This window comes from Neovison vison, chromosome 8, assembly GCF_020171115.1.
Source record: "Neovison vison isolate M4711 chromosome 8, ASM_NN_V1, whole genome shotgun sequence".
In the NCBI taxonomy this organism is placed as follows: Eukaryota; Metazoa; Chordata; class Mammalia; order Carnivora; family Mustelidae; genus Neogale; species Neogale vison.
Window position 1 is genome coordinate 25,697,885 of NC_058098.1, and position 12,662 is coordinate 25,710,546.

The 12,662-nt window shown below is 50.2% G+C and overlaps 1 protein-coding gene across 1 annotated transcript in view; it reads left to right on the forward strand.

The window, feature by feature from the left end:
* NOL4L (nucleolar protein 4 like) overlaps positions 1–12,662 on the forward strand; it is a 131,171-nt gene that overhangs the window by 60,281 nt on the left and 58,228 nt on the right. The window contains exon 4 of the mRNA XM_044263252.1: positions 4,927–5,036. Coding sequence (XP_044119187.1) covers positions 4,927–5,036 — 110 coding nt within the window. The remainder of the gene's footprint in view (positions 1–4,926; positions 5,037–12,662) is intronic.

A 12,662-nucleotide genomic window follows, 5' to 3' on the forward strand; every position in this document is an offset into this window, starting at 1 on the left:
GGATCCTCTTCACGGGAGCCGAACCTCCAGAACCCCGGGGTTCCCCATGGCCCCAAAACTTGGGGTTCTCACACGGTCCCACCACCAGCTCCCAGCACCTTCCCTCACCCGGAATGCCCCCCACCCGCTGGAACTCTCACTTCTGGAGGCGCAGGCGGGAGCATTTCATGGCACCTGGGTCTCAGTGGGGGTGTGTGTGTGTCTGTGTGTGTGTGTGTGTGCGCATGCTCAGGGGAGCCTGGCTCCTGGTCTCGAGCCCTCCCAGCTCGCCTCTGGGCGCCAGAGATGGTTTCAGAGCTGCCGACGTGCTGGGGTGGGAACAGGTCAAGGAAGATCCCTTTTCCGCCCTGAGAGGGCCATCCTAGCCGTTGCTTTTTTCTTCCCTAAACCAAGCTGTACCTGGCTTTTTTTTTTTTTTTAAAGATTTTATTTATTTATTTGACACAGAGAGAGCGGGAGCACAAGCAGGCAGAGAGGCAGGTGGGGGGCGGGGGAAGGGAAGCAGGCTCCCTGCTGAGCAGAGAGCCTCATGCGGGACTCGATCCCAGGACCCCAAGATCATGACCTGAGCTGAAGGCAGAGGCTTAACCCACTGAGCCACCCAGGAGCCCCTGTACCTGGCTTTATTAAAGATACGTGCTCATAAGCAGTCCTGGCATTTAGGCAGGCCAGGGGTGGCCGGCCTCCGTGGATGACCAGACACGGAGAGTCACCATGACACTCGATGAGGCCTTCCTTAGCGGCTCTGACCAGCCATCCATAGGGCGAGGGTGGCCCTGCCCGCAGCTTTTCACCAGACAGCCATGTCTCTGAGGAAATGAAACGGAAATGGCCGAATTCTCCATCTGAAGACCCAGCATCTGAAAACAGGAACCAGGGCCCTGTTGAGTGACACCATCTCAGTGGGGTTGCTCAAATGTCTGCCTCACACCTGCTTCCAGCCCCGTCACTCTGGGGCAGGAGGCAGGTCCCAGCATGCCCCTGGGTTCCAGGAGGTCAAGTCTGGGCTGAGGGTGGGGAGGCAAGAAGAGGACCCAAGGCCACGGAAACTGATTTTAGTTCCCTCCACACCAGGCGTCTGGGCAAAGGTGCCAGTGGACAGCCGGGCCAGATCCCTCCACCACAGAACCAAGAGGAAATCTCTATTAAAAAAAAAAAAGTTCAGCCCGTTTTAAGCCAGTTTCTGAGATATTAGTGACCTTTAGTTCTTCCTCGAAGAATAAAAATCTTCAAGAACACAAAAACTCTGAGTGTGACAACACAGATTTAAAAAGCAAAACAGGGGCGCCTGGGTGGCTCAGTGGGTTAAAGCCTCTGCCTTCGGCTCAGGTCATGATCTCAGGGTCCTGGGATAGAGCCCCGCATCGGGCTCTCTGCTCAGCAGGGACCCTGCTTCTTCCCTCTCTCTCTGCCTGTCTCTCTGCCTACTTGTGATCTCTTTCTATCAAATAAATAAATAAAATATTTATAAAAAAATAAATAAAAAGCAAAACATAGTTCTGCATTTTTTTTTAAGATTTTATATATTCATTTGACAGAGATCACAAGTAGGCAGAGAGGCAGGCAGAGAGAGAAGGGGAAGCAGGCTCCCTGCTGAGCAGAGAGCCCGATGCAGGGCTCGATCCCAGGATCCTGGGACTTGAGCCAAAGGCAGAGGCTTTAACCCACTGAATCACCCAGGCGCCCCTAGTTCTGCATTTTCATACAACTTGGTAAGAAATGTTATTCAAGCTAGATGGTTCCCAGAAGTATAGCACCTCAAAAGGACACCCCTTAGTCCCCCAGATGCGGTCTACACGGACTCTATTTTCTGGGCCGTTTTATCCATATCAAGCAGGGGACTCCCTTGTCCCTTTTGCATAGTTTCACCCCCTTGTTTGAAGGGACTTTTTTTTTCTTTATTGTTAAACATTTATAACACAGAACTTGTCATTTTAATAGTTTTTAAGTATACAATCGGTGACATTATTTATATTCACACCATTGGGCAACCATTCCTGCTGTGTTTCCAAAACATTTTCACCACCCCAAACAGAAACCATGTACCCATGAGGCAATAACTTCCCATTCCCAAGCCCCAGTCCCTAATAAACTCTGTCCCACTTTCTGTCTCAGTGAGTCTGCCTAGTCTAGATAATTCCATCCAAGCGCAAGCCTATGGTACTTGCCCGTTTGCATCTGGCTTCTTTCATATGGCATAGTGTTTTCAAGGTCACAGGGACCTTTCTGGCCTGGCCTTTGGCTCCTCCACCGGGGCCCCGGCACCCGGTTGCCCTTCAGCCCATCTCTCCAGCCCGGCGGTGATGGGGGAGGACAGGCACTGGCCAGTCCAGAAGTCGCTCCTGCTTCTCCTCAGACTGCTCAAATTCCGGCCCCTGAACAGAACTAGGCAGCAGGGGGAGCTTTGGGTGAAAAGCCTGGAGTCTTGGAGGCAGAAAGAGGAGACCAGAGAGCAGGTAACCAAGACTCATCCCCAGGGAGAGGGTGAAGCAGGGTCAAGTGACTAATGGACCAAATGAGGCCCCACTCAGGGTGACAGACTCCAGCAGGGGACTCCAGCGTTTTGAGATTGGTCATCTGAAGGCATCTGAAGGGGAAGCTGAAAGAGGGGGAGGTGGTGTGACAGGCTCCCTTTTAATCATGCTCCCCATCCTCCTTGATTTATTCCTGTGCCGTTTTAGTCTGTCCCTGGGGGCACCTGCAGGGGCAGCTCAGGTGCAGAACACGAAGGCTGGGTAGTGTCCACTGCAGCAGCCTCTGCAGAAGGCAGCTTAACTGGAGGTTTTAAGTCACGAAAAGTCCTACTCTTTGACCCATGAATTCCATTTTTGGGATTGTCTAAACAGGACACCATCAGGGGCACCTGGGTGGCTCAGTCGGTCAAGTGTCTGACTCTTGGTTTCGGCTCAGGTCATGATCTTGGGGTCATGAGATCGAGCCCTACATCAGGCTCTACACTCAGTGCACAATCTGCTTGAGATGCTGTCTCCCTCTCCCTCTGCCCCTCTTGCATGCATGCCCATGCTATAAATAAATAAAATCTTTACAAAGGACACAATCAGAAATACACACCAATATTCACAGATGAAGATGTTCCCTTTAGTATTGTTTACAATAGCCCCCAACAGGAAACAACCTAAGCAGCCAGTTGCAAGTGAATGACTTAAAATAAATTCGGATAAAATAGTACACAGCTATGAAAATGCTATCTGCAAAGAAAAACAAGATATTTTTAAAATTTTTTTAATTTTTAATTTTTAATTTTTTATAAACATATAATATATTTTTATCCCCAGGGGTACAGGTCTGTGAATCGCCAGGTTTACACACTTCACAGCACTCACCAAAGCACATACCCTCCCCAATGTCCATAACCCCACCCCCCTCTCCCAATCCCCCTCCCCCCAGCAACCCTCAGTTTGTTTTGTGAGATTAAGAGTGACTTATGGTTTGTCTCCCTCCCAATCCCATCTTGTTTCATCTATTCTACTACCCCCTTAACCCCCCATGTTGTATCTCCACTTCCTCATATCAGGGAGATCATATGATAGTTGTCTTTCTCCGCTTGACTTATTTCGCTAAGCATGATACGCTCTAGTTCCATCCACATTGTTGCAAATGGCAAGATTTCATTTCTTTTGATGGCTGCATAGTATTCCATTGTGTATATATACCACATCTTCTTTATCCATTCATCTGTTGATGGACATCTAGGTTCTTTCCATAGTTTGGCTATTGTGGACATTGCTGCTATAAACATTCAGGTGCACGTGCCCCTTCGGATCGCTACGTTTGTATCTTTAGGGTAAATACCCAGAAAACAAGATTTTTGATGGTGGGTAAAATGACTATGATGATGTTTTGAAAAAAAAATTTTTTAAAGCAGACTACATAATTTTCTGTATGCATTTTATTTATTATTTTTTAAAATATTTTATTTATTTATTTGACAGATAGAGATCACAAGTAGGCAGGGCAGCAGGCAGAGAGAGAGAGGGAAGCGGGCTCCCCACTGAGCAGAGAGCCCGATGCGGGGCTCGATCCCAGGACCCTGGGATCATGACCTGAGCCGAAGGCAGAGGCTTTAACCCACTGAGCCACCCAGGCGCCCCTTCTGTATGCATTTTAATATCAAGTACACAAGGAAGAGAAATCAAAGGAAAGAAAACACAAACAGAAGCATATGCCAAGCTGCTTGGTGCTGCGATTGGGGTTTTTTTTTTGTTTTTTCTTTACATCTTTCCACACTTTGCACATGCTCTACAAAAGGAGCATGGCTTACTTTGATCTTCAGGACGAGAAAGCAATAAATGGGAGGGCCAGGCCTCCTCTCCATGTGATTAAGGACGGACCAGACTTTGGGAGACGGGCGCTGGAGGCCCGGGCCAGACCCATGAGCCATATGGTACCTGCCCGTGCTTTTGGGAGGACGTGGTGGGGGTGGGAGATGGGGTCAGGTGGTGGTGGCATGTGTGCCGCAGGAAGCTGGCTCAGACTGGGGTTGGAAGCATAGATGCCTTCTAGGGCTTGGCGAAAGTACTCACATGAAAATGGGCATAGGAAATGAGAGCTCCTGCCCCATCTGCAAGAAGGAGCTGTGGCAGAGCCGCACTGGTGGGTGGCCCCATGGCCACATGGGCCCTGGGTGACCAGAACTTCCATCTCTCAAAGCAGCCAAATATTCCGGAATTTTAACCTGTGCACTCTTCCCAAACACAAGCACCCACCCCACTGCAGCCTCTCCTCAGTGCCTTTGGTCCCTATCCACGGGCCAGGTGTGGTAGCTGAGCCGCCAGCTTGTGAGCTCAGGCCTGTTCCTTCCTCTTCCTCAGGCTCTGTGTTCTCGGTGTGGGTGACAGGGTGTGGTACCTGCCAGGGGGCCCTGGGCACAGACTCAAAGTGGCTTCCTTTTGTTCTTTCTACCAGAAAACGAGCCTCCCTCTCCCCTGGTCTCCGGGATCATCGATTACAACATGCCCCTTACCTCCACGTACCTGAAGCAGATGAAGTTGCGAGTGATGAACTCCCAGGAACAGGTAAGGCGCCACGTTCCCTCACCCGGCCCGGAAGCGTGCGAACCCGCCTGGATGTGGTTGGTTCTTTCCAAGGTGTGGGGCCACAGCGTGTGTAAACACACTGGGAGTCAAAGAGGCCCTTATCTGGTGATCCGGGCCTTGCCATCCAGGCTGAGGGGAGAGGAAAGAATGTGTTCCTGGTTAGGGGGTCGGCTGGGCCGACCGCCCTATGAGGTCCTCAGTGAAACCCGGGAAGCTCATGCTTCTCTGAACTCTCCCCAAGGGCATGGAGGGAGGGGGGTGTGCCTAAGCTGTAGACCTTGGCTCTTCGGTTGTTCTCTCTCTGCTTTGCCATTTGTCTGCAATGTCGCTCACCTCTTTCCCCCAGGGAGGTGAGAGAGGGGCCCTGGCTGCTTGCCTGTGGCCTCTGGGGGCCCAGGCAGGCCAGAAGGATGGGCTTTGGAGAGTGGCCTGCATAAGATAAGGCCCTGGGGCCCCCTGGCTGTCCAAGACTCCCAGCTATAGATTGCCAAGTGCTGTCAGGCACCATGGAAACAGGCTATGAAAAGAAAACCACTCTTGCCTGCCTCCCCACACAGTCTACCTTCTAGCTCTTTGCAGAGCAAGTAGCATGACTGTCCTTTAAGGAAGGACTAGGTGAATGCCACCCCCCCTCCCTCCGCCACCGCCTAAAACCAGGGTCAGAATTTCTTATCTCCCGCTTCAGATTTTCTCATCTGTTGTGACATATGAATCTGCTGTATCTTGGAGGCCTACCTAGGGGAATGGGTCTTCCGCCCCGCCTCCCCCAACTGACGTCTGACTCCCAGCCCTGGGTGCATGCTGTCCCACATACTGCTGGTCTCCTTGACAACCCGAGCATGTGCCCGCGGTGGGCGTGGACGCCACAGCCAGCTCCGAGGTGAAGTAACGGGATGCGTCCAGGTAGCATCTAGAAGCTGTGGCTCCCAGTTCGAAGACTGGAGCTGGCTGGCTTGAACACGGCCGGTTCCGCCCTCCTCTAAGCAAGGAGGGGTGGTGTGTCTTCCCATCCCCTCGCCTCAGCCGCTAAGGGTTGAAGGAAGTAAGCTTTTGTTCTGGATGGTAGAGTCGTTTATGTCTCTGTGTCTCCTACGTCTTCTCACCTGGGGTGGTCTATTCTATGATGGTTACACCCCAAGAGTCGTCATGTGATCGAACATAATGTGAGTGAGGACGATGGCGTGGGGGTCTCTAATTCACAGCGGGAAGATTGTTTCTGCGCAGGAACGTCGGTAATAAGGGTGCTTTCGCTACTAGTTATAAACTCTGAACACCACTGTGCACGTTCAGCCTGAGACGTCTGCCTCCCGCTCCAGAGTCATTTCTTTTCCTATAACCGTCCACACGGTCATGAGCGCCCGGCTACTCACACTCTCTTATCGCCGTTCTCATCTGTCCCGGGGAAGTGTGGAGCTGCTGGAACAGCTGGTCGTCCAGCCTCACGGCTCTTTCTTTCCTACAAAATGGCGCTAGATCCACATCGCCCCCGGAACCAATAGTGGTCCGTGTAGGGCATGTTGTGATCCCTCATTACTGGATCCCGTTGTAGTTTGTCTTGTTGTACAAATTCTCACTGTCTGTGGGGAATTAAAACTGTGGGTTAGGTACATTGGCAAGGATTCAGTCATTCGGCAAATATTTATGGAGCCCTTCTCCATGAGCCAGGCTCTAGGGATGAACAAGTCTTAGGAACTGCTGTTACTGGTTCTTCTTACAATTTGGGGGAAACAGACACTAATGAAAACAAAACAAAACACATACATCAATGCCCAGCTCAGAGCAAGTAACAACGAACAGGTGGGGGAAAGATGAGTCTGTCATCGCAGTGCAGCTGTGATGAAGGCCATGCATTAGGACACATGGTGCTTCAAGTACTCTTAGATGGGCATGAGGGATGAGTCAAAGCAGGGCTTTGCCTCAGAAAGAGACACATGAACTGAGATAGAGGTCTGAAGGGAAGAGCTCCAGGCTAAGGAAACAGCTTGTGCAAAGGCCCTGTGGCTCAAGGAAGGATAGTACCCCTGAGAATCAGACAGGCTGATATGGCTGGTGCAGAGAGTGTGAGGTATTCTGTTGTTGAAGAAAAGGGGAGAAGACACACATGCTGGGCAAAGAAGCACTCGATGAGTATCTGTGAATGAACCGAAGTTCATGAATCAAGATGGATGAATTACCCTGCTGAGGTTTGGGTTACTCACAGAGGAAAGGCAGATTGTGGGAAGGTGCTTTTCCCCAGAGGGCTCTGAGAGTCCAGCCAGGGCTGGAGGTGAGAGTGGGTATCTCAGAGTGAACTGTGTCTTCCTCACCTTCATTCATAGTTTCCCTGCAGACCTGCCTTGCGCACAACAGGCAGGAGAACCAGCATCGCACCTTGCACATGTGGCCTTTCATCTGCCAGTCCCTGGCACTTGCCACATGGCCCTGAGCTGTCCAGGCGTCGGTCCCTCAGGCAGTCCCTATTCTATAGGCTGGGCATGTGGCGAAGCAAGCAATCCCAGTGCTCATCCGATTATTTCTATGCAGGAGCAGGGAAGGGCCAAGGACCCAGAGGTCTCTGATTCTTCAGCTTGAGTTGGAACAAAAAATACATATATCTGAAGTGGTAGTTTCTCCCCTGCAGAGAAGTCAGAGTTGGGCTCCCCTTGGGGTCCAGGAATGGCCCTGCTATACAGACGCAGCCAGGGGCCCGGCTCTGCCACTGTCAAACCCCGTGTGCTGACGAGGCTCTGAAAGTGGCTTCATTTCCTAAAGCATCCCTCTGACCCCGAAATGCTGACAGAGGACACCTGTCGTGTTTGCAAACCACTTGTGCAGGCCGTATGGAAAATAAACCCAATTCTAAAGGAACAGAAGCTGGGATAAGTGATATTTTATTAATGCCAGACAAAGCTCTATATCTAAAAAGTCTGGGTGAGAAAAATCCCGAGAATTCATTTTTTTCCAGGACGAGATAGCCTGGGGACAAATAGTAAGGCAAACAGAACGGGACAGGGGTTGGGGGAGAGTTGACACGTGAACCAGACAGAACCATGTTACTTGTCCAGTTGTGTCAAATGAATATGCGGGGAAACGGGCCCTTCTCCACAGATGACATTAGGTATTATGAAAATATAATAATATTCACACAAAGAAAAAAGATTCTTTTTGAGGGCTGATTCTATGGAGTAAATATGTATGGTGTCCTCAATATGCAAGACATGGCAGGGGGGTCAGAATCCAGCCTCCCAGCACCTCCCTGCAAGGCACAGAGCCCAGGAGCTATCATCACCTTGGCCACCCTGAGCTGAACATAGGGGAGTGTAGTCCAATAAACTCTTTCTTCCCCTTTTCTTGGGAAAATTCTTATAAAGACATAAAATGGAAATCACATTTCGTTGTACCAAGGAACGTACGAGGAATACATTTTCTTGGGGGCAGGGTAGGAAGACTTGATGAGACGTGGACTGCCTTGGAGAATGCTCTGTAGCGTCCCCTGATAACATGACGTCCCAGGGAGGGGTGCTGCCCTCACAGGTCCAGAGGCAGCCGTCAGGGTCCTCTGCGGCGTCTGAGCTGCCCAATCCCCCTATAGGGCTGTGGGCAAGGTACACCAAAGAGGAGGGCGAGGATCTCTTCTCTACGTGGCCACTGGATTTTTGTTTTGTTTTGTTTTGTTTCTGCATAACTTGGTTTTCTTTCATTTCTTTGAATTACATAGGTAACACCTGGTCTCAGTAGCCAAAAGCAAAATCATGGTGATAAAAATCACCATCATCTGACCACTCAGGTCACTGTGAATATTTTGGGGTCCAACCTTCCAGACTATTGAATAGATAGGGGGTTATGCTCTACAAACAACCTGCTTTGCTTTTCCAGTGCTGATTTTCTGTATTATCAGAGCCTCTTTACCCTCTGGGCCTAGATATTTCTACCTAGCAAATAAGCTGGTTATATAATGTTCCTGTGATTCACTTGCTCCTGCACCCATATCCACTCACCCATCCACTCACCCATCCATCCATCCATCCATCCATCCATCCATCCATCCTTCTGCCCATTGCTCACCATGGCCAGGTACGGTTGCAGGTGCTAAGGAGATAGGGATGAACGGAAGTGAGTCTGTGCCCTGCCTGCCCTCACAGTTCAATGACAGAGACAAGGAAAACCGAAATCAACACTCCGGGGTCTTAGAGGAAGAACAGAGGAAGGACAGGGAGGTCAGCTGTGTGGGTGCTGTTGTAGGCACTGGGTTATTATTAATTAGGCACCTGTTCTGGGGCACCTGGGTGACTCAGTCGGTTACGCATCCAACTCTTAAGCCCGCTTAAGATTCTCTCTCTCACTCTCCCTCTGCTCTCCTCCAACCCTTTCCCTCTCTAAAATGAATAAGTAAATAAAACTTGGCACCTGGTCCGGGTGGAGCATGTCACACCCTTTACCCCTTCCCCTTGCAGATTTGCAAAGTCCCATTGTCCATTTGGCGGATCCCAAAGCCAAGGCTCAGAAGGGTTCAGCACTTGCTCAAGGTCAACCACTGGCATGAATGAAACTCAGATCCCTCCCATCCCTGAACCTGCGCACCCGCAGGGCCCCAAGCCCTGCTTCTCTCCTGATGAGAATCTGGAGCAGATGGGCCGCCCATGGGGTGGGTGGAGGGAAAACGTCCTTGGTGGAGATGCTGACAGAGCACGGCAAGGGTTTTGTTTGGCCTGGGAACTGGGACCTGCCATAAATATATGATGCTTAAGGAAATACCGCAAGAGGAATTTGGCTGGGGGGTGGGGTGGGGTGCTGGGGTTGGGAGGGGGGGTCACCCCTACCTTGCGAGAATTTTCAGTGGTCTATGGGGGTACATATATAATTTGATATGCATATTATGGGTGATGTTATCCTGATCTTTCCTGAGATCCGCATGTTTGAATCAAGACCCTAACATAGAAATCATATCCAGATCCAGAAAGAGAGAGACAAATCATCTGTACTCCTTCCCCTGGCACGTACTTCCATTTTATAGATACGGGGGCTGAGACCCCGAGATCTGCTCTTTTTTCCATTCCCCCATCACCTTGATTCCTTTGCTCTGTCCAGAGCGGGGAAGGCTGTCAGCACCTTCTGCAGCCTCCCCTTGCTCTAGTTCCTGAAGCAGCGCTAATGTCCCGCTAATGGTTTTAATGGTCCTCCCAGCAGCGTGTGAAGTGGGGCTGCTCCATTGTTTAAGCCCCAGTGACGGACACTTTTACTTGTCTCCATTAACCTCTGCCTCCCTCTCCACTGCCTCTGTCCTGGCCCGGAGTTTTGCCTTGGGTCCTGCAGGGTAGGAGAGCCGGGGAGAATTCCCCTTCTCCTCTCCCCAGCCTGGGGCCTGCAAGCTCCATCACCCCCTGCCCCCGGGCCCCTGAGGTCTCCAGAGCTCAGGCCCCCATGCTCCTTGCAGCCTGCCAGCCTGTAGCAGCACTCTCCTAGCCGGATGCCAGCCCACCCTGCTAAGCCCAGACCCTAGAGGCCCCAGGAGTAACTCCACTGCCTACCAGCTGTGTGACTTGGGGCAAATAACTTCACTCTCTGTGCTTTCCTACTTGGGATTGATAAAAAATACCCCTAACTCATAATGTTATTCCAAGAGTTAAATGATGCAGAGCAAAGCTCAGGACTTAGCGTGGTGCCTGGCATGTTGGAAGCATGGGGGGAGTCTCAGGGACCTCTACTGCCCTATGCACCTGGTGTCTGATAGACTCCGTGAATGACCTTGTACAAGAGACCAGGGCCACAAAGATGAATAAGATATAATTGTTCTCAAGGAGCTTTTTTGGGAGGTGGGACAGCAGCTGTGGAACAGTGACCCAGACAAAGGCAAAAAGGGGCCAGAAACCTCCCAGTGGTTCAGGAGACATTCACTTCTCTTAAAATGAGATCTGGGTGCTTATTGTAAAGAGGGAAGTTGAGAGATGACAGCTCCAGGAGGACCTGAGCTGATGAAGGCTGGAGCCAGTTTGGGGAAAGGAGGAGGGAAAAAAAATGATGACAAGGAGGAGGCGCAGAGCCTTTCTTGCAGTGAAGCTCCATGAGAGCCCTGTCCTCGGCCAGTGCTGGAGAGCTGGGCGAGGATCTGGGCAGGAAACGAACACAAGCCAAGTGTGGGGCTTTTTCAGGTTCCAATCTCCCTAAGTGTAGGAGGAATTAATCCACTCCAAAAAAGCTCTCCACGTCCACTTTTTTCCTAATTGCAATAAAATATGTGCAACATAAAATTTGCCACTTAAACCTTTTTTTTTTAAGTTTATTTATGTTTTTTAGTAATCTCTGCACCCAACATGGGGCTCAAACTCACAACCCTGAGATCAAGAGTCGCATGCTCTTCGGACCGAGCCAGCCAGGCGCCCTGCCATTTTAGCCTTTTTACTTTTTTTAAAAAAGATCTTATTTAGGGCACCTGGATGGCTCAGTTGGTTAAGTGTCTGCCTTTAGCTCAGTTCATGATCCCGGAGTCCTGGGATCAAGTCCCACATCAGGTTCCCAGCTCCCGTGGGGAGTCTGCTTCTCCTTCTGACCTTCTCCTCTCATGTTCTCTCTCTCTCTCAAATAAATGAATAAAATCTTAAAAAAAAAAAAAAGGTCTTATTTATTTGAGAGGGAGAGCATGAGCGAAGGGAGGGGCAGTGGGAGAGGGAGAAGCAGGATCCTAGCTGAGCAGGGTGCCCCTCATGGGGATCTATCCCAGGACCCTGGAGTCATGACCTGAGCGTGATGGCAGACGCTTAACCAACTGAGGCACTCAGGTGCCCCCATTTTAACCATCTTAAAGTAGACCGTCCAGTGTCTTTAAGTACACTCACAATGTTGAGCAACCATCACCACTATCCCCCAAATTTTTCCATCACCCCAAACAGGAGCTCTGCAACCGTTAAGCAGTAACTCCTGTTCTCTCCTTTTCCAGCCCCTAGTGGCCACAGTTTAACTCTCTGTCTCTATAAATGGGACTATCTAGAGACCAAATAAGTGGGATCACGTATCTGTCCCTCTGCGTCTGGCTCATTCACTTAGCGTGATGTGTCCAGGGTCCACTCACATTGTAGCAGGTGCCAGGACTCCATTCCTTCTTACGGCTCAGTACTATTCCATCCCTTGCTAAACCACATTTTATTTATCCCTTCACCCAGTGATGGACATTTGGGTCATTTCCACTTTTTGGCTAACTGCTTTCACTTTTTAATCTTTTGGACCAGGTTGCAGAACAGGGAAGGATTAAAGCAGGGCTCTGTTCCTTCTCTCTCTAAGTCCTTGTCCCTCTTTGTGGCTTTCTTTTCTCATGAGCACTCTCAGCCCCAGAAGGACCCCAAGAAATGGGTAGACCCAAAGAAGAAGTGAGACTCTTTCACTTCACCTAAACAGTGCCTGATTCCCAGGACTCTTACCTGTGGAGACCCCATGAGCACTGACTCTGGTACCCAGATTGAGAGTTTGATAACAGTAATGATCCCCAATGCCTCTGGCTGGCTCAGTCCCAATAACGTGTGACTCTTGATTTTGGGATCGTGAGTTTGAGCCCCATGTTGGGTGTAGAGATTACTTAAAAAAAATAAAATAAAATCTTTAAAACAAAACAAAATAATAATCTCCTCCTTACCC